The 20,789-nt window shown below is 42.1% G+C and overlaps 1 protein-coding gene across 3 annotated transcripts in view; it reads left to right on the plus strand.

Annotated features, from left to right (window-relative positions):
- The window catches only part of ZHX2 (zinc fingers and homeoboxes 2), a 215,239-nt gene that overhangs the window by 180,742 nt on the left and 13,708 nt on the right, over positions 1-20,789 (plus strand). For 2 of the 3 annotated variants that reach the window (XM_051971035.1, XM_051971036.1), the window contains one exon: positions 15,195-17,922. In XM_051971035.1, coding sequence (XP_051826995.1) covers positions 15,402-17,918 — 2,517 coding nt within the window. In that variant the 5' untranslated portion in view covers positions 15,195-15,401 and the 3' untranslated portion in view covers positions 17,919-17,922. The remainder of the gene's footprint in view (positions 1-15,194; positions 17,923-20,789) is intronic. The other variant, XM_051971037.1, reaches the window with a different exon arrangement.

Below are 20,789 nucleotides of genomic sequence, written 5' to 3' on the forward strand. Positions count from 1 at the left end.
CAGTGTAAAGATAGTCATGCCTTCAACATGAACACCAAAATTTGAAGGAAGGAGCGATTTTAGGGGAAACAATATTGACTTGCTTTCTTTAATTCATTTTAAAATTTTGATTTATTTTATTCTGAACTTAATAAAACAAGTATTTCCATAACATAATAAAATAGCAAAAAATATATCAAACTGCAAATCCATTGTGTAGAATTTGCTATTTCTTTTGAATATATAGTAAAGATAACATGTGATTTTCTTTTTTCTCTTTTCTTCCTCCCTATAAATGACCACCATTAGACACACACATGTAATGTGGATGCGTGCGTGCATGTGCAAATATGTAAAATCCTTCCATACATGTATTTTTCAGTCTTTCCCTGGATGCAAATAGCATCTTCCTTCATAGGTCCTTTGTAGCTAATTTGGTTTTTTATATTAGTCAAAATGACATAGTTGCTCAAAGTTGTTCTTAAAATAATATTGCTGTTACTACAAATATTCTCTTGGTTCTGCTAATTTTGAATATGAATTTGAGATGCCTACAGGACATCAGATGGCGGTGTTCAGAAGGCTTATCAAAAACTAATATAGGAGTAATGAGAGATCAAGAGATGAAAGAGATGGAGATTTGGAAGTCATCTGCATATAGATCACTAAAACTGAGAATTGATGAACTCACCAAGGGAAGGGAGTGTAGAGACAGGGCCTTAGACAGCCCTTGGGGACATCCACGGTAGTAGAATGGGTCATGGATAATACAAATGAAATTTGGAAGAAACAGTTATATCAGTAGACAAACCAGGAGAAAATAGTGTCGGGAAAACCCAGGAAAGAACATATGGCAAGCTAATTCAAGTGCTACAGGTCAATGCAGAATAAAAACCAAGAAAAACCTATCGCATTTTGCAATTAAGAAATTGTAACCTGGGAGATTGCCATTTCCATATAGTAGTGGATCAGACTGAGATTGCTGAGGATTGAGAAGTGAATGGGAAGTTTTGGAAGTGGAAGCAGGGAGTATAAAATAATAGTTTGATGTTAAAGTCAACTGAAGGATTTTTAAAGATAGGGGAAAACTGAGTATGTTTGTGGATACTAAGGAAGGAAAGATTGCAAATGAAAGAAAGGTGTGAGGGATGATGAATGGACGAAACTACCAGTGGAGAGAGAAAGGAATGGAATCAAGAGCAGGTGTAGAGCTCGTGATCTTGGTGAGGAGAGAAGCAGAGATGGAGTAAAGGAGGGAATTTTGCAGAGATTTTTGAGTCGTAGATGAGAGGAACACACCACACGGGGAAACAAGCTCTGCTTTTTTAAGTAAAGTAGGAAATGTAGAGTTCTCTGCTGATAGGAAAAGGGGGGCGGGGGTGTAAAAAAACCTAAAGAGAGAAGAGAAAATCTGGAACAGTTGATGTAAGGAATGTATTAAGAGATTAGTGAAGAAAGGAGGATGGTGAACACCCAGGTAAAGGTAAATAAATTTGTACTTCATTCAATCAGATTTTGTGATTTCTTCTCGTAGTTCTCAGCAGAAGGTGAGAAGAAATCTAGGGGTTTAGCAAAGCATGAGTGGTGGTAGGATAAGGGGCAAAGGATTCTAGGGGAGAAGACGATGTATGGTTGAATTCCTTAAGTACAAGGAAGAAGTGGAATGAGTAGAGATTGTGATGAAGATGAAGGAGCAGTCTGGGGAGAGTGAGCAGGATACAGGTAAAGATGGGAAGTCGTGTAATCAGAGGGAGGAATTTCTGGATCCTGGTCACAGAACTTATGGGTGATGATGAAATCAAAGGGAAGGCTTTTTCTGTATGACAGAAGTGAAACGGTGCTTCTCATGGCCGACAAAGAAATTGAATAGAGTTTGAGGGTACATCTTGGTGTGTATTGGAGTCTCCCAAGCAAGAAAGCAATCAGTCCTTTAACAGTTATAAAGCACCTACTGGGTGAACAAAAGATGTAGACTGAGACAGTCCTTTAGAAAGGAGAGAGATTTTGTATCCTTGCTCTCTTCATTCCCACTTTGATGATGATGTTGAGTTGTTTTTCCAGTCACATGTGACTCTCTGTGACCTCACATAGAGTTTTTTTTGCCAAGGAAACTGGAGTGATTTGACATTTCCTTTTCTAGCTCATTTTACAGATAAGGAAATTTAGGCAGAGTGATTTGCCCAGGGTCCCACAACTAGGAAATATTTAAGACTGAATTTGAACTCAGGTTTTCCTGATTCTAGGCACGGTAGCACCTAGCTGTCCATCCCCGCCTTAATTACCTTATATCTATTTTCTGCCTTCCTAAATAGGAATCATCTGCATTGTAAACTCTTTTGTCTTTGTATCCCCAGTACCTACCACAAGAGTACAATACTGTTTATTGTTAGCCACAAGCTAAGAAAATATTTCCCAGGGTTTTAACTGAAGCTTTTATCTTAAGGGTCTTTTGATGACTGAAATCAACTGCTCATCGAGCATGCAGACTAACCAAAGGTATGAGGGATAACTACTACTTTTGCAGCATAGGGTTCAAGATCGTGGCCAGCCAAATTCTCCAGTGCAGCCTAAATCACATTAAAAGATCTGTTTAACAAAAGATGTATTAAGAATGCAGTGCTACATACATAAGGTTAATTTGTAGTTTTCCAAGTCTATATGCAGTATTCAGAATTTGAGTTTAACACTACTGCCTTGAGGACAGAATGAGTTTCACAAGACTAAAATATGGGATAGCATCAATTAAGATGAATTTACTTTGGAAGTAGAAGATTAAGGAAGTGTGATTGGGCAGTGACTATTCTGAAAATGGTCTAAGGATTTCAGTGGGCTAAAAATTTAAGAGAAGACTTAACCTGTTTAGTTCTAGAAGGCAGACCTGGAAACCATGGGTAGAAGTTATAAAGAAGCAAATTTAAGTCAGATGTTTGAAAAAATCAGTCCCAACAGTGAGAGCCATCCAAAAAGTGAACTAGACTGCCATGTTGCCCTTCACTAGAGGTCTCCAAGAACAGACCATGTCCTCTGTGTTGGGGAGGGGATGATGGGGTACAAACTGGAGTAGATGGCTATGTAGGGCTCTCACCTCGATTCTGACACCCAGCACCAGCCTAGCACTCTCCTGCCCTGTGCTCAGGAAGCAGAAAAAACTGTATCTCATCTACCACAACATGAACCATGCCAAAAACTTGAAAAATGAGCAAATGAAAAGATTCTTTAGGATTGTAAAATAAATCCCTGAAGTCTTTCAGCCTCTCTCAGTGTTTTGATCACCAATGTTGACAGATTGTAAATCAGGGTAGGAACATCTTAAACATTTGATAGTACCTTATTTATTTATTTATGTGGCGTGTAAAACTAGAATTGATTTCTTTTTTTCCTTTCAGTCTCAACAGGATTTTTCTTTCAGGAGCATATCATTCTCCTTCAAGCCCTGAAGTCTGATTGTGTGTCTTTGTGATTATGTGTGCATGTAGTTATTATCCTTTCTGAAAGAAGAGGGGGAAAAAATCCCAGGCATTGAGAAAATCTCATGAATCAAAAACAGACTCCAAAAATTTGGCCTCGTGGTGTTTATCCTATTCATTCTTCTTTTGAACTGGTAACAACTCTATAATAGAGTTGTAAGAGACCAAAGAGTCCATCTAGTCCAATTTGAAGGATCCTCTCTATAGCAGTCCTGCTGTCTTATCTACAGTGAGGAGGAAGCCTCCTCCTTCTGAGGAACTCATTTCACTTTTAACAAAAGTGAAAAGCTAACAGTCTGAGAATGAGGAAAGGGTGAGGTAGAGACACAGAGAGAGGGGAGAGAAAGGGAAGGAAAGAAAGAAGGAAGAAAGAATAGTAGGGATGGGATGTGTGGTATAAGGTGGGAAAAAGGGAATTATTAATGGAGTCACTGTAATGTAACTGATATAATAAATTCTAGTAGCTCCCTTTTACTTCCCAGATCAAATATAAAATCCTATTTGACTTTTAAAGTCGTTCATAAGTTGGTTCCTTCCTACCTTTCCAGTGTTCTTACAGCCTTCTCCTACTCACATACTCTACAAGGAGACCCCGACCTCCTTGCTATTCCTCCTAGGAGAGACTCAATCTCCTGACCGTTAAACATTTTTACTGAGTGTCTCCCATTTCTGGCATGCTCTCATTCTTCATCTTCTCTGGCACCTGAAATACACTGGACAATGATTTTTTTCTTGGAGACCTCTAGTGAGGGACAACATGGCAACCTACTTCACTTTTTGGATGGCTCTCCTTGTTAGAGACCTACCTTCCTAATCCCCCTTAATATTAATGCCTTCCCTCTGACATCACTCCAGTTTATCCTATTTATAACTGTTTATATGTTTTTTCCTCCATTACTTGTGAGCTTCTTGAGGACAGAGATAGTTTTCTACCTTTATTTGTATCCTAACACTTAGCACAGTGCCTGGCACATAGTAGGCACTTAATAAACATTTGAACACTCTCATAGATAATGATTCACTATCATAGAATGCTAAATTCTCAGAGTTGGAACAAGCCCCAGAAGTGAATTTTACCTGAAGGAGGATCTCAAAGGGATTCTTGGTCACACTTTTGGCAAACTTTGTGGTTAATAAAATACTTTCTTATTTAAAAGTAAGTTAAAATTGCTCTTTTGACAATTTATGCTTCTAATAGAACTTGGGGATCCATTTTCAAATCATTTTCAGAGATACAAAGCTTAATAGTCAGTCTAAGAACAGTGGGCTTTAAATTGAGGGTAGTCCAGCTTGACTGATTATTTTACAAAAGAAATAACCAAAATCCAAATATGTTTGCTGCCATAATCGTTTGTGGAAAAGATTAAAAAGAGAGTAAAAATTATTTTTATTTTCCTATTGTGCATTAGTCTTGGAAATGATTCTACAAAAATAATGTAGATCATGCTGTTTTATTTTGAAATCTCATATGAATGTTGACATTAAGTATATTGAATAATAGGAATGGTTTTGGTTTCTCCAGTTTTTTGTGTAAATGCATCCATAACATTATTCAACCTAAAATTTTCCTTTTAAAAATACAAATTTGCATTTGCTACAACAAAGTTGAAATTTTTGACTATTGACTTTTAACAAGCATTAGAAAATGGTCAGTTTTGTTAAGAATTTAAAAAGTCCCTCTGTTGGAATTTAAGCAGTTCATTGGTATTAGTCATCCTGTTTCAGTATGTACAATTTCTATGTTCCAGGATGCAATATAAAATTCTTTTTGCATCAAGATCAATGCAAAACATTGATGCAAGGCATCATGAAAAGAAAGTTTGTATTTAATGAGAAAAGGTGCTTTATGTTGCACTTTTTTTAATTTTTTTTGAAAAGTTATTATATTTGGAACAATTCTGAAGCTGTTAATCTTTTTTAAAAAATAAAATGTTGCAGGTTTCTAAAATAAAATAAAATGCTTTTTTTTACAAGTACTCTGTGAATATATGTAAGCAGGTAGTGTGAAAGGAGAGAGGGAAGTTGGTGCTTTGTCTTTGGAAAAAGCAAAACTCAGATGCTCCAGTCAAGGAAGCATCTTTCCTGATTTCTGATAATACTTAGAGCATATTATTTCTTCTTAGCTGACATATAGCTCACTTTAAGGTTTGCAAAAAACATAAGTATTGTCTCACGGCCTCCTTAGAATAGGCTTGGGAGATAATAACTCCCATTTTACAGAAGAGGAAATTGAGATTCAGGAATACTGTCATTTCCTCATAGTGTCCTTTCATTCTGGGACTAGTGCCTTCCCTAAGGAAGCACTGAATTCAAATCTGACCTCAGACCCTAGGCAAATCATTTTACTCCTGTCTGCCTCAGTTTCCTCATCTGCAAAATGAGAATGCTAGTAGCACCTACCTCACTAAGTTGCTGTGAGAATAAAATAAAGTAATATTTGCAAAACGCTCTGTCAACTTTAAAGTGCTATGTAAATGCTAACTAGTGTTATGTTTGGCCACAATTATTTCCATCTTACCTCTTTAGTTAGAATGAGAGCTCCTCTAAAGCTATGCTTATATGCCTTTCTTCATATTCCCAGCGCTTAGCATAGCACTTAGAAAATAGTAAGGGGCTTAATAAATACTTGTTGACTGACCTATACTAGGTATCAGAAATAGGATTTTAACTGAGAACTTCCTCTTCCTCCAAGTTCAGCCCCCTGTCCATTATACTACAAAGACTGACGCTTTTTTCTTACCAGAAAACTTCAACTTAGGAAGTTGTCTGGAACACTGAGAAGGGAGAAAAAGGAAGGAAGGATTTGTCTTTATTTGTCACCTGCTGTGTACCAGGCTCTATGAGAAGCATTTTACAGATAAGTCACTTAATCCTCACCGTCACCCTGGAAGCTAGGTGCTCTTATTAAGGAAATGGAAGCAGACAAATTAAGCGACTTGCCCAAAGTCTAATAAATGTCTCCCGCCAACTTTGAACTTAGATCTTCCTGACTCTGAGACCGGTTCTCTATGCACAGAGCCATCTGTCACATTCTCATTACTAGACTTGAATTCACCTAAGAGCAGAGACACTGTTCTATGCATATTTTATATCTTTCCTAGCACTTAGCACTGTGTTGTGCACATACTGGGAACCATTTGTTGAATTCAGTCATATGTTCTGTTTTCAATCATATGTTGACTGTCTGTTGCCTTTTTGTAGCCTCAGGGCTTAACACAGTTCCTGGTACACAGTAGGTGCTTAAAGAATGTTTATGATTAACTAGACAAAGAAAGAATTAAGAAAGATTTAACTCTGGTCGGGACCCAACAGCCTTGGCAGATAAGGACATTGAGACACTGGAGCTGATCCAAGGTCAGACAGGATAAATTAGTTGTAGGTCTGCTTTGTAGCAGCTTTGCTGATTCAGAATCCAATAGATATTAATCTAGAAAATCTCTCTGTGACTGTAGAGAGCTCCTTTAGGCCCATGATACTAAAGAGAAGACACAAAGATCTTTCCCCCCACTTTAGTCATTCCCAACTTCTTCCCCTTTCCTGTCTGTATCAGCCAGGCCTTGAAAGCTAATTCCCGTTTTTGTCTTTCTAATGCAGCTCAAGTTCATGGGTGACATTGGGATAGCTATGCTAGGCAGCCAGACGCAGAATTTTTGGTGGTCCCTCCCACTGTCGCCAGACAGTGCCCTTAAGGCAAGAGGACAATAAAGCCCAACTTGGACCCTGAATCCTAGAGGAGGGGAGGAGGAGCATGAAGGCACCAAATGTCTGACCCTTTTATTTCATAGATGGGTAAAACTGAGTTCCAAAGAAGGAAAAGGAGAGCTGTGGTTCAGAAGAAGAATACCTATGAAAACTATTGTTACAGAGTCAAAAACACTATCCCAGGAAATGCATAAATTTGTGTTTCTCTTTACTGAATAGATAAGAATATCCCAATAAGTAAGTAAGGCTTGGTGAGGTTTTATGCAAGTTTATAAACGTTTACACATGTTATATACACACACACACACACACACTGTGGCCCATTAGAGAGAAAACTGCTTGTGAGTCCAAGGACTTGAGTTTAAGTCTCGCTAACATTGGATAAATCCCTCTGAGTCTCAATTTCCTCGTCTGTAAAATAAAAGTGATGCTACTTACTCTTCCTAGAGTGTTTGTGAGAATCAAATCAGTTAATTGGGTGGAAATGTATGTTGTTAATTGTAAAGCATCGGGGTACTATAAGGCAGCAGTGTTGTTATTGCTATATATTACTAAATTCAGAAGTCAAATTCAGCAAGCTCTTGACAAGCGACTAATCAGTGATTTCATGCAAGACACTAGAATGAGATCTAAAGGGTCTTCATGCCTCTCTAAAAAACTACATGGTATTCTTTTCTCTGAGTGTTAAAAAAAGGAAGAATTTTTGAGAGTAGCATTAACTCCTTGCCTCCCTTGCCTAAACCTTTCAAAACTAGAATGAGAGAAGATAGGGGTACAATGGTGTTAAATTGAAGGAATACTCAAATTTATCTGTTCTGGTTCTGGGATCATTATGACATTTATTAGCTAGGTGACCATGGGCAAGCATTTCTCTGAGTTTTGTTTTTTTCATCTTTGAAATGGGCAAAATAACACACATATAATAAGGCTTCTTAAATTTTTTTCCATTCAGAACCTTTTTCATCTTTTCATCACTCTTTTCATCTGAGAAATTTTTATGCCATCCCAGGTATATAGATATATAAAATAAGCATGCAAATCAAACATTTACTCATACTAAATCATGTTTTAAATTTTATTTTTAAAAAATTCTTTGGCACACATACAATTTACACAATAATTTTCATTTTTCACATACAAAATTGTTTTGCATAAAGAATTAAAACTTGGTGGAATATTTAATACCTTTTACTGATTTTTTTTTTTTTTTTTGCAAATCCCACATTCAATTACATAACTCCATTTGGGGTTGGAACCCACAGTTTAGGTACCACAGAGTTTTTATGACCAAATGAGAAAGATTACATAAAGTACTTTGCAATCCTTAAAGCAATATATAAATATCATCTATTTTTATTTAATTTTTTTTTTTTACTTTGGTAATGGAAGAGAAGAATGAGTAAGTTTGATATGGCTAATTGATGATCATCCCTTTATGTCCAGAATCAAATACAAAATGCTTTCTTTGGTTATAAATGAGCATTCTGGAGACAGAGATTTGATTTAAATTAAAGAAAACTTCCTATTACTTAGAACTGATCAAATGTGGGGATGGAATACTTCCCCCTTCACCAAAGGTTTTCAGGCAAAGGCTTTTTGGCTACTTGAAGGAAGATGTTTTATAAGGGATTCCTATTTAGGATAGGTTATTGAGGTCTCTTCCAACTCTGAGGTTTGGTGGTAATTTAATTCTGATTTTTAAAAAAAAACCTTCCAGAACCTTGGAAATTTAATATTTTTTGCACCGGAAGAGTTTCAAAGCCATGTAATCCAGCTTTCTCCTCTTATGGATGAGGAACGAGTCTCAGAGGGGATAAGTGACCATACTGTAAGTAGTCCTTGCAAGGCTCAGTGCCAGGTTACAAATCAGTCTCCATTTCACAGATGAAAAAAAGAAGGAAGACAGAATGATCAGCATACCTTAAGGTCAAAGGACTTGAGTTCATCATCTGGGACATTTAGTACTTGGATGATGATGGACAAGCACTTAAATCTCCAAGCCTTCAGGTGCCCCATTGTAAAACGAAGGGATTGACTTGACATGGTCTCTCCGCTCGTTTCCTCTTCTTTGGGGGAATAGAGCTGGGGGCTGGGAACAGGAGCCACTGGTTTTTACTCCCCCATCCCGTTCCCCCATGGTGCCCCTTCCCCTAGTGCGTGCGTTTGTCTGGCCCCACAAGGTGGAGAGGAGCCATGTGCATCCATGCAGAATCAGTTAACAAGCCCTGTTAGCAAGGCCCCAAGAAGCCAGAAGCCTCCTTTTGGTAGCTTTGATATCTTGACAGGGTACATCCCTTGCAAGCTTCCAGACAAGGCTGTTATTCCCCCTGACAGTTCCAGGAAAAAGCCATTAAATGAGAAGTGGCACCCCCTCCAAAGCCATGAGTCGGGAGGCTTTGAAATCTGGCACGTTGCTCCTGTGGGGCTCTGGAAGCTGACGGGGACCTCTAGGGTACAGGGCGCTCAGTCCTGACCCTCCTAGTTTTTCTCTTGTCCCTGTTAGGTTCGTGCAAAGTCCGAGGATGTCGAGCACCTCCGAAGTCTGACTGCTCACTGTCTCGGGACTGAAAATGCTTCATTAAGGAGTTCAAATATCAGGGGCATTTCCCTCACCCTGACAACTAAGCCATGTGTCATCTGCTTGAAGACTGGGGCTCTCGGGCTCTGTGACCTATTTTCTCTGGCCCCTAAGACCGCAGGCCATTGTGGGGAAAGGGCCAGAATGCCCGTGTCTTTGCTGTGGAAGAAGCTTTGTTCTCAGAATAATAACAGCGGGGAAGGATGGATAGACAGATAGACACTGAAGGAAAGGGGATGGAGAAGTGGTTACTTAAGAAACCATATGGTTGTGCCATTTTGCAAGTCAGCCTTTTAGAAATTTAATATGGCGAGGAAGGAGTCGGCTAAACTAGAAGGATAAATGCCCAAAATAATGATAAGCCACTCCTAGAATTAATTTTAAAATAACCTCGCGGTCTGCTGGCCAAAATAGCTTCTGCAGAGCCAGACACTGCCATGGCTGCTTTAATTTAGGACTCATCCACATGTCTGGTTTGGGATTTCATTGATGGAATCAGAGAACCTCAGAGTTGGGAAGGATATTATAAGGTATCTCATCCAACCCTTTTCTAAACAGAAATCCTTGTGAAAAAAGACATGCTCCATTATTTTTGTGTCACACCTTAGCAGCCTGGTGAAATCTGTGGAGCCCTTTTCAAAATGATGTTTTTAAATATATAAAGTAAAATACATAGGATTGCTAAAAAAAAAAAATAGATTGAAATGCAGTTATTGGAATTTTTTCTTAAGTTTCCAGGCCCCAGGTTAAGAATACAAGCTCTTGTGTATATATAAATGTATCCACATTTAATTGCAGCCTTTTGGGGGGAGGGGAAGGAGAAAAGGGGAAAAAAAGAATATAGTAAAAGTGCATGGCAAAGAAGAAAAGCACCTACAAGGAAGCAAAGCAAAGATAGTTCTGAACACAATGTGCAGTATTTATTATATTGGCTTTCTTGATGTGGAAATTTATTGTTTTCTATTTTGAATCCTTTCTTATGTTCTGCTGTACCTATGGCAAAATTTTTTTTCTTCTATTTTGTATTTGTCATAAATATTTTTTAAAGAGAAAAAGAATACATGCCATATACTTTTTCCACTCATGATCCCTTTTGGCCTGAGAAATTTTTATGTGACTCCTAAATATACAGGTATATAAAATAGGTTTACAAACCAAACATTTACTGATAATCAAAATTTTGTGGCCCTCACATTCAGTTACAATACCACAGTTTAAGAAACTGGGCTCTACAGTATATCCAGCTACTAGTGATCCACTCTCTTCTTAGAGACTTCAGAAGCATTGAACCCACTACTTCCTGAAACATCCCATTCTACTTTTAGACTGCCAACCCCTATTTGTTGGGAAGTCTTTCCTTATATTGTACTTCTCTCACTCATTGTTCCTGCAACAGCCTTCTGGAGCTAAACAGAAGAGTCAGTCTTCTGCCCTACAGTCCTTCAGATATCTGAAGATTTCTATGATGGTCTTGTCTTCCCATGCATTCCTCTCTCGGGAAAAAAAAAAAAAAAAAAAAAAACTTTTTCAGATAGAAAAAGACTATCTAATTAGATTAACTGCTTAGGACATGACATGATTTCAAGCTCTTTCATTCTCTCTACTCATCTGATAGTTTTTCAAAGATATTGCCATCCAGATTTGAACTTCCAAAACCTTCAGGAGAGTTCTGACCATGGCTGTGGGACTATTGCCTACCTGTCTGTCTTCTCCTAGGCACTAATTAATGTATCAGATTACCATCATTTTTTAGCTATCGTATCATTCTTCTCTGTCCCATATTCATATGGTTCATAAGCAGATCTTTGTAGAACCTTCATCACTTCCTGTCCCCTAACTTTATTCCCAGTATTCTTTCACCTCACCAAAAGGGAAGGACCACTAAGGAGGGAAAGCTAAGCCCCCCCCAATGGACAATTTGGAGAGAGGCACCATCTCTGCTCTGGCAATACATAGTAGCTCCAAGATGTATATCCGGGGAAGAGGTCTCTGAAATCATAAATCGTAGTTGGAAGGAGGACCTCTAAAACCATTTGCAACCCCTACCTCTGAAGCATGGATTCCCACTACAGTTTCCCAAAAATGCTTCTCTAGTCACTGCCTGAATGCTTCTAGCAATAGGGAATTTTCTATCCTGTAAGATAATGCTAGGAAAAATCATTAAGATTTCCTCCAGATGTTGCTCCAAATACTGCCTCTCTACAAGTTCTACTTATTAATCTTAAATCGTAAATTGGATCATGGGTCCTCGGAAGCCACATATCATCACCCCTGGGTGTTAAAGATGAGGAAACAAAGCCAGTGTGATAAAATGACCAGACCGCTGATGTAAAAGTCAGTGGGCTCTGCACTAAGGTCTGATGCTGGCTCGTTGCACTGTACCATGATCCTCTCTGGGTTGTTGTCACAGCTCTATACTTTCACCATCTGCCCAGAATAAAAGAAATGCTTGGATTGAAATCCAAAATGTCAACTCCCAGGAGCCACCTGGGACAGACTTAATGTGACTAGTGAAGACATCTTGGTAGAGTGGAAGGCAACATCTCCCAGTGAAAGATAAAGCCATAATTCCTAGATGGGAAAACTAAACTCTTAGGGGAAAAAAAACTCAAACACATATTCATCCACATATGATATTTTGTGGGATTTTTTTTCCCTTCTATGCACACAGTGCCCCTGTTTTTTTCCCTCCTGTCCTATGATCCATGAGAGGCAATGGCCCAGTCACTGGAATGGGACTAATTTCATCTGCCACTGAAAGAACACATGAGAAACAATTAGGTGTTTAATTTAAGTGAAGTCTTTTGTTGTTTTTCCCCCCTGTCCATGCACAGTTTGCTGTTACCTAATTTAGAGACGCTAGCAAGTCTGGTCCAGAGTTCAATTCAGTAAACACCAGTTTAATGTGACTTGTACCACCAAGACAGAAATAACTTGTTAGGTCATTCTTTTTAGTTTCATCCATAGTCTCTATCTGAACTAAAAAAAAAAATGGTTTGCCTCAAAAACCCTGAAGCCATATATATATATATATTCCTATGTCTTTGCATGTAACCCCTAGGATCAGCCAATTAGCAACCTTTTTTTAAAGCACCTACTGTGTGTTAGATGGATAGAGCACCAGGCCTGAAGTCAGTGAGACTCATCTTCTTAAGTTCAAATCCAGCCTCAGGCACTTATTAGCTGCACGACCCTGAGCAAGTCACTTAACCTTATTTGCCTCAGTTTCCTAAAATGAACTAGAGAAGGAAATGGCAAACCACTTCAGTATCTTTGCCAAGAAAACCCCAAATTGGAATCCTGAAGAAACTAAACAACATGTGAGTACTTTTATATGTTACATTATTTGATATTTACAGGAACTCTGAGAGGAAGGCATTATTATTATCCCCATTTTATAGATGAGGAAAATGAGGCTGAGAGAAGCTAATTTACTTGCCCAAAGGTTGTGTAGCCTGTGTGAAACAGGGTTAGAACACCGACTCCAAGTCTAGCATTGTCTACTACACCATCAGGTGTCTAAAATTAGATGGGTAATTGGTGATTTGGGAAGAAAACAGAAAGCGCAGCCCCTAAGAGGTTCAGGCAGATCCAGAAAGGCCTCCTCTTTAAGAGGTTGTTTGAGCTAAACTTTGAAGGTAGTGAGGGATCCTGAGAAATAGAAGTGAGAAGGGAGGGCACATCAGGTAAGGAGGAAGGCCCATGCAAAGGGATGGTGGTGGGAACTGCATTGCTACAAGGAGAAACGGTCCATTTGGCTAGAACAATGAGTGTGGAGGAGAGTAGTATGTGATAAGGCTAGAAAGAGAATGTTAGAGCCATGTTGTAGAGAGCCGTATATTTGTTCTCAAAGATAACAGGGAACTGCTGGGGTTTAGTAAGTAGGGGTGTCACATGGCTAGATTTATGCTCTAGGAAAATCCCTTTGACAGCAGATTCTGAATCAGAATTAAGAAAGACTTGAAGCAGAAAACTATTTCTAACCATTAGAAAAAATGCTCAAAATGGAGGGAGGGAGGAAACGAGCATTTATTAATCACTTCCTACGCAGCAGGCTCTTTGATAATGTTATCTCATTTGATTATTATCCCCAATTTTGCAGCTGAGGAGAATGAGGCAATATAAGTGACTTACTGAGGGTCACACAGCTTGTCTGACATAATAGCTACCAAAATAGCATAATAGTTGACATTTCCACAGTACTTGCAGTTTACAGAATGCATTCACATGCATCGGCTCATTGTGTCCCTACAATAAATATGTAGTGCCTTAAGGTTTGCAAAGTGCTTTACCTATATTCATCTTTTTTATTGATAACAACCCGTGATATAAGTGCTATTTCTAACTCCAGTTTATAGAGGAAGAATTTAAGGCAGACAGAACTTACTTGACTTGCTCAGGGCCACACTGCTAATAAATGGCTAAGACTAGATTTGAATTCAGATCTTCCTGCTGAGCTGCCACAACAGCCCAGTGAGACTGAGGAATGGTGGCCTTGGATCCACATTAAGGTCCCGACACCGTATAATGAGGAGTAAATTTTCTACCTTGTTAGTGGCCTCTAATACTCTCCTGCTTTACAGAGGAGAAATCATGTCTGGATCAAAACAGAAAAGGATCTTGTGTGGTAGGTAGTACAGCGTATTATTACCCTTGATGTGAAGGGAAGACAAATTAAGCCACGAGATATGAGGGTCTTTTCTGAAGGGGCCTCGCTACCTAAACTTTAATTTATGTCTTCCACCTGCCCAAGCTCTTTCCAAATGTCTCATGTCAGGTACCTTAAATTAATCACAGGATTGGAGGATCGTAAGAGGAATTCCCACTGGAACTTATCCAATAGTTATTGATCGAGAGCTCATACTTTTCCCAAAGCAAGCCCTTCTACTTCTGGATAGTCTCTATTTGTGAAAATCTAACTAGCAGCAGATTGCAGCTAGCACTTGTTCTGCTTCTGTCCTCTTGAACCAGACAGAATCAGCAGGCACACAAGAGTACAGAATGGTTCACCTGATGTGTCTCCCCTTCCTCACTGGTCCTAGAACCATTCTTTCACAGAGAAGCATTCAATACCTTTGTCTTTTTTGTTCTATCTTCTCCTAAGCCATGGAATGATTATTGTGATCCCTGGTCCTTGCTTTGGTGTTTTTTTCCCACAAAATTGATTTTTTAAATTCTTGTTTAGAACTTCCACTACCCCAATCCAATCTCTTTTTGGTGACTTACCCAGTTATGTGAGGTGGCAATTGGGATGCGTTATGGGAGCGACTCAGATTAATGTTTGCTTTTAAAAACTTATATGCATTATGAAGAGAACTTAACCCTGCCTCTGTTCTCATTCCACAGTTTATTTGAAACAGCAATTGGGACGGGTTATGGGAGCAACTCCGATAAATGTTTATTCATTTTTAAAAATTTGATATGCATTGTGAAGAGAAACTGACCCTGCCTCTGTTCTCATTCCGCAGATATAATGTGGTCTGATGTGTTTAGTGGATGAAGCTGACAGGAATCATTTTCTGAGCTGAAATCCTTTCGAAAACATAAACGCCAGACTCGAACATTTGAAGGAAGCCAAAGCCATTTCAAAAGCAAAGTCCTTCTGGATCATTCCCCACGCTTTACTGCCCCACCCAACTTAAGTAAAATAAGACATTTCACACCAGACAGATACTATGGCAAGCAAGAGGAAATCAACAACCCCCTGTATGGTCCGCGCATCCCAGGTGGTGGAACAGGAAGTCCCCGAGGATGTCGACAGAGGCAAAGATAAAGAAGTCGGAGCTCCCCAGCCTGACTCTGGTAAGGAAGGCTGGACCGCAGAGCCCGAAAACTCTTCCAAAGAAAGTGAGCTGATGGAGGTGAAGTCGGCAGCGGAGAGCCAGTCCAAAAAACTCCAGGGGGGCTACGAGTGCAAATACTGCCCCTACTCTACCCAAAACCTGAACGAATTCACGGAGCACGTGGACATGCAGCATCCCAACGTGATCCTGAACCCGCTCTACGTGTGCGCGGAGTGCAACTTCACCACCAAAAAGTACGACTCCTTGTCCGACCACAACGCCAAGTTCCACCCCGGGGAGACAAACTTCAAGCTGAAACTGATAAAGCGCAATAACCAAACTGTGTTAGAGCAGTCCATCGAAGGCTCCGGCCACGGCACGGCCATCGGCGGCCTGGCGAGCAGCGACGGCGACCCCAGCATTCCTGTCAGCAAGACGCCCATCATGAAACTGGGGAAGCCCAAAGCCGACACCAAGAAGGCGCCCAGGAAGCCAGAAGAAAGCGGTTCCGATAACCACGTGGAAGGGAGCGCCGCCGCCCGGGTGGTGACGGAAGCCGCCGAGGCTTTCGCGAGACTCAACGGCATTGAGCTGCTCCAGGACTCGCTAGGGCACGTGATGCCTTCTGTACAGCTACCACCAAATATTAACCTTGTCCCCAAGGTCCCTGTCCCATTGAATAGTACCAAATATAACTGTGCCCTGGACACCAATGCCACCATGATTAACTCCTTCAACAAGTTCCCTTACCCGACCCAGGCAGAACTGTCCTGGCTGACCGCTGCCTCCAAGCACCCCGAGGAGCACATCCGAATCTGGTTCGCCACCCAGCGCCTGAAGCACGGGATAAGCTGGTCTCCGGAGGAGGTGGAAGAGGCGCGGAAGAAGATGTTTAATGGCACGATCCAGTCGGTCCCCCAGACCATCACTGTGCTGCCCGCCCAGTTGGCATCCACGAAGATGTCCCAGCCCATCATCCAGACTGCTCTGCCCTGCCAAATCCTTGGCCAGACCAGCCTGGTCCTGACCCAAGTGACCAACGGATCGACGGTTTCCTGCTCCCCCATCACGCTCGCTGTCGCGGGGGTCACCAACCACGGCCAGAAGAGACCTTTACCAAATCTCCAAGCAGCTCCAGAGCCCAAGCGGGCCCACGTGGCCCAGGTTCCCGAGCCCCCACCAAAGGTAACCCCCACCATATTGCCCACGACAAATGATCGGAAAAAGACAAAAGAGCAGATAGCTGAACTGAAAGCAAGTTTCCTCCAGAGTCAGTTCCCCGACGATGCAGAAGTCTACCGGCTCATCGAGGTCACCGGCCTCGCCCGGAGTGAGATCAAGAAATGGTTCAGCGACCACAGATACAGGAGCCAAAGGGGCATCGTCCATATCACCAGTGAGTCCCTCGCCAAAGACCAGCTGGCCATCGCGGCCGCCAGACACGGACGTTCCTACCACGCGTATCCAGACTTTGCCCCGCAAAAATTCAAAGAAAAAACCCAGGGTCAGCTCAAAGTTCTGGAAGATAGTTTCATGAAAAGTTCTTTCCCCACTCAAGGAGAACTGGATCGTCTCAGATCAGAAACCAAGCTGAGCAGGAGAGAAATCGATACCTGGTTTTCAGAGAGGAGGAAGCTTAGGGACAGCATGGAGCAAGCCGTCTTAGACTCCATGGGATCCAGCAAAAAAGGCAAGGAAGCGGCGGTCCCCAACGGGACCTTATCTCGGCTGGACCAGCTCTCCAGCGCCCAGCTGGCCGGCTCTCTCTCCAGCCCCTCCCCAGCGATGATGAAGAACCAGGAGCAGATCCACCTCCTGAAGAGCACGTTTGCAAGAACCCAGTGGCCCACCCCGCAGGAGTATGACCAGCTCGCAGCAAAAACGGGTCTAGTCAGAACTGAAATTGTGCGCTGGTTTAAGGAGAACAGGTGCTCGCTAAAGACCGGAACCTTAAAGTGGATCGACCAGTACCAGCAGCAGCACGCTGCGGACAGCCACGGCAGCGAGTCCGTGCTGAGAAAGGGAGCGCCCCACCTCGCGGAAAGCCCGAAGAACGGGGGCGAGATGGTGCAGCAGTACTTTAAGGACCACAAAAAGCTGAGCGAAGAGGATCTGGACAAACTGGTGACCAGGGCAAAAGTGGGTTGCGAAAAGACCAAAGACTCCTTGCCGGGCAAGACAACAGAGGCCGCCTCGGACAGATCTGAAGGTAACAGCCGGGATGGTCATGGCAGTGATGAGAATGAGGAGTCTGATGTTGTGGACTGGGTAGAGGTGACGGTTGGGGAGGACGATGGCGTCGCAGACTGTGCAGATAGCTGGAGCCGCGCTGCACCAGACGGTCGCGCCGAGCCGGCCAGTTATGATTCTGATTCTGAAGGTGTAACTGAAGACACTGGCCACGTTTAGACAGGTAATTCTGCCTCGGAAGTAGTCACCGTCTAAGTCACTGCTAGGCAAAGAGTCCGAGGGAGAGAGAGGTAGCTCCTGCCGTCTCCCAAGTCGCTGCTCTTCCGTCAGGGAACATGAAAGGGAGAGCCTGGGGCGTGTCAGTCCTTAAAGTAATGGGGTCGTATGGTATACACGCATATGTGTGCGCACACGTCAGTGAGTGCCTACGGATGCGCGTCCATATATACGCATATAGCCAGGTCAGTGTGATAAGCAAATTTAAATTAATGTATAGAGATGGAGGGGCAGCCAGGTGGCACAGCGGATAGAGAAGGCGGCCTGGAGTCGGGAAGATCTTTTTTCCTGAGTTCAATCAATATCTCCCCCTTCCTCTCTTCCCCTGTCTTTTCCTCCCTGTCTCTCTCCTCCTGTCTCTCCCTTCCTTTCCCTCCTTCTTTCTTTCTCTTTCCCTCCTTCTGTCTATGTCTGTGTGTGTGTGTCTGTCTGTCTTTCTCAGGTCTCTGTGCGCGTCTCTCTCTCTCTCTTTTTCTCTCTCTGTCTCTGTGTGTGTCTCTCTCTTTCTCTTGTCTCTGACTGTCTCTGTCTCTGTCACGCTGTCTCTCTCTGTCTCTCTGACTCTCTCTCTCTCTTTGTCTTTTTCTCTGTCTCTTTCTCTGTGTGTCTGTCTCTCTCTGTCTGTCTCTTTCTCTGTCTCTGTCTTTTTCTCTCATCTTTCTCTCTGTCTCTTTTTCTCATCTCTCTCTTGGTCTCTTTCTCTCTCTTTCTCTCTGTCTCTCTCTTTCTCTCTCTGTTTCTTTTTCTCATCTCTCTCTCGGTCTTTTTCTCTCTCTGTCTCTCTCTGTCTCTTTTTCTCATCTCTCGGTCTCTTTCTCTCTCTTTCTCTCTGTCTCTCTCTGTCTCTTTTTCTCATCTCTCTCTCTCGGTCTCTTTCTCTCTCTTTCTCTCTGTCTCTTTTTCTCATCTCTCTCTGTCTCTTTCTCTCTCTTTCTCTCTGTCTCTTTTTCTCATCTCTCTCTCAGTCTCTTTCTCTCTCTGTCTCTCTTTCTCTGTTTTTCTTTCTCTCTGTCTCTCTGACTCTGTCTCTTTCTCTCTCTCTTTCTCTCTGTCTCTTTCTGTCTCTGTCTCTCTATCTCTGACTCTGTCTCTGTCTCTTTGTCTCTCTGTCTGTCTGTGTGTGTGTCTCTCCTCCCACCTTTTGTTTCTCCCTCTCCCTCTCTCCTCACCTTTTTCTCTTCCCATCCCTTCATTTCCTCCCTCTGTTTCTTTCCCATTTCTCCCCTCTCTCTCCCCCCTTGACTCTTTCCTTGTATTTCCTACACACACACACACACAGATATACATTTAATTGGAGTTGACAGATTATGTCCTTATTTATAACAGTTGGCCATGTCTACCATTCACCTATGAAGTCACCTCTCTGCCCAGTCTATGATGTCCCACGTGCCTTTTTTCCCTTTCTAATAGTAGTTGTTCGAATCCATCCTATACTTTGTGTTGGCCACTGTTAAAGAAGAATATGGTTTTTAAGAGTAAGTACCCAGGGTAGTTAGCAGGATTTAGATTTGTTTTCTTTAACTGAACATATTTTTAAAAGACTTCTGAAGTAGTTGATCTGTCCAGTGGCAGAGATGAGAGGCTGAGTTGCCTGCCCTAGTTAAGTAAATGTGTTCTCTTTTGAATTGGTCACCCATAACCCTGCAAATCTATACTGGATTGGTGTAATTTAGGCCCAGAGAGCCCCAAGAGCAGAGGCGAAGGAGGTAACCATAGTTACTAATGTCCATGCCCTCCACATAATGGGCCTTTCCATGGAATCGGATCTAGGCTGATGCTTTTCAACAGGTCAGTGCAGATGGGGCCCCTCCTGCATCATCGCCAGCTTGGTAGGGAATGCAGAGGATGCAGAGTGAGGAAAGGAGACGGATGCAGACGGGCCCACCTTCTCCTCCGCAGCCCAAACACTGCTCGGCCAGCCCAGGGCTAGTCGGAGGGGGGGCCCCTCCTGTGGCTGAGCCCTCTTATAGTCCCACCCGCCTCCCCAGGAAGGAGCTGCACATAAGTTTAATGGTGTACGAAGACCTCACACCTTATTTTTAAAAGAACAGTAGGAATCTCAGTGTCAGTTTTGTATCTAAATGAAGCAGCAGAGATGCTCACTTCCCCTTGATGAATAAACTTGGGCAGGATGAGAATGAAAGAGGGAACTGGAAGCCAGGCCCAGCCACCCCCACCCCCCTTTGCTTAATTAGCAGCCAGCTGGCCGGTCTGACTGGTGCTGTTCTCCCTCCTCGCTGTCCACCTTCTGGTGTAGGTGCTAACGGGCATCGCATGCATTAGCGGTGACAGAGCCGGCGGGGCAGGCACCCGCAGGAGAGGGGACGGGGAGAGCCTGATTTGGGATTCAGGCCTGAATTCTTTAAGAGTTATTTTTTTCCTTTCTCAGGCAGTTAAGTTTCACCAGCAGATGCTACTGGGTGTTAGTGATTGATCTCTCTGAGAGAGAGAGAGACCGTGTTAACCCAGCCCACAGATCTCTTGAGCAAGGGAAAACATTTCATCAAAATGAGGTGGTGATTTTAAAAAAATCACTAGCCACAAGCATTCCCTCCAACCTCACGTCTTCTCTTCTCTGCTCTTCCAGACCCTCTAGCCGCGTATACGTGGAGATTTTTTGTGGCGTTAGTTAAATAGCTGCAATTTTCACATGTCATTTTAAGGTTTGGAAAGTGATCGATAGAGAAATCTATGTAGGTCTCTTATATACATTTTACAGATGAGGAGACTGGGGCAGATAAAGACGAAGTGATTTTCCCAGGATCGCATAGCTAGTTACTGTGCGTTGCTAGGTTCAAACCCAGCTTCTCCAGA

The sequence above is a fragment of the Antechinus flavipes genome, chromosome 1, assembly GCF_016432865.1.
Source record: "Antechinus flavipes isolate AdamAnt ecotype Samford, QLD, Australia chromosome 1, AdamAnt_v2, whole genome shotgun sequence".
NCBI classification, from domain to species: Eukaryota; Metazoa; Chordata; class Mammalia; order Dasyuromorphia; family Dasyuridae; genus Antechinus; species Antechinus flavipes.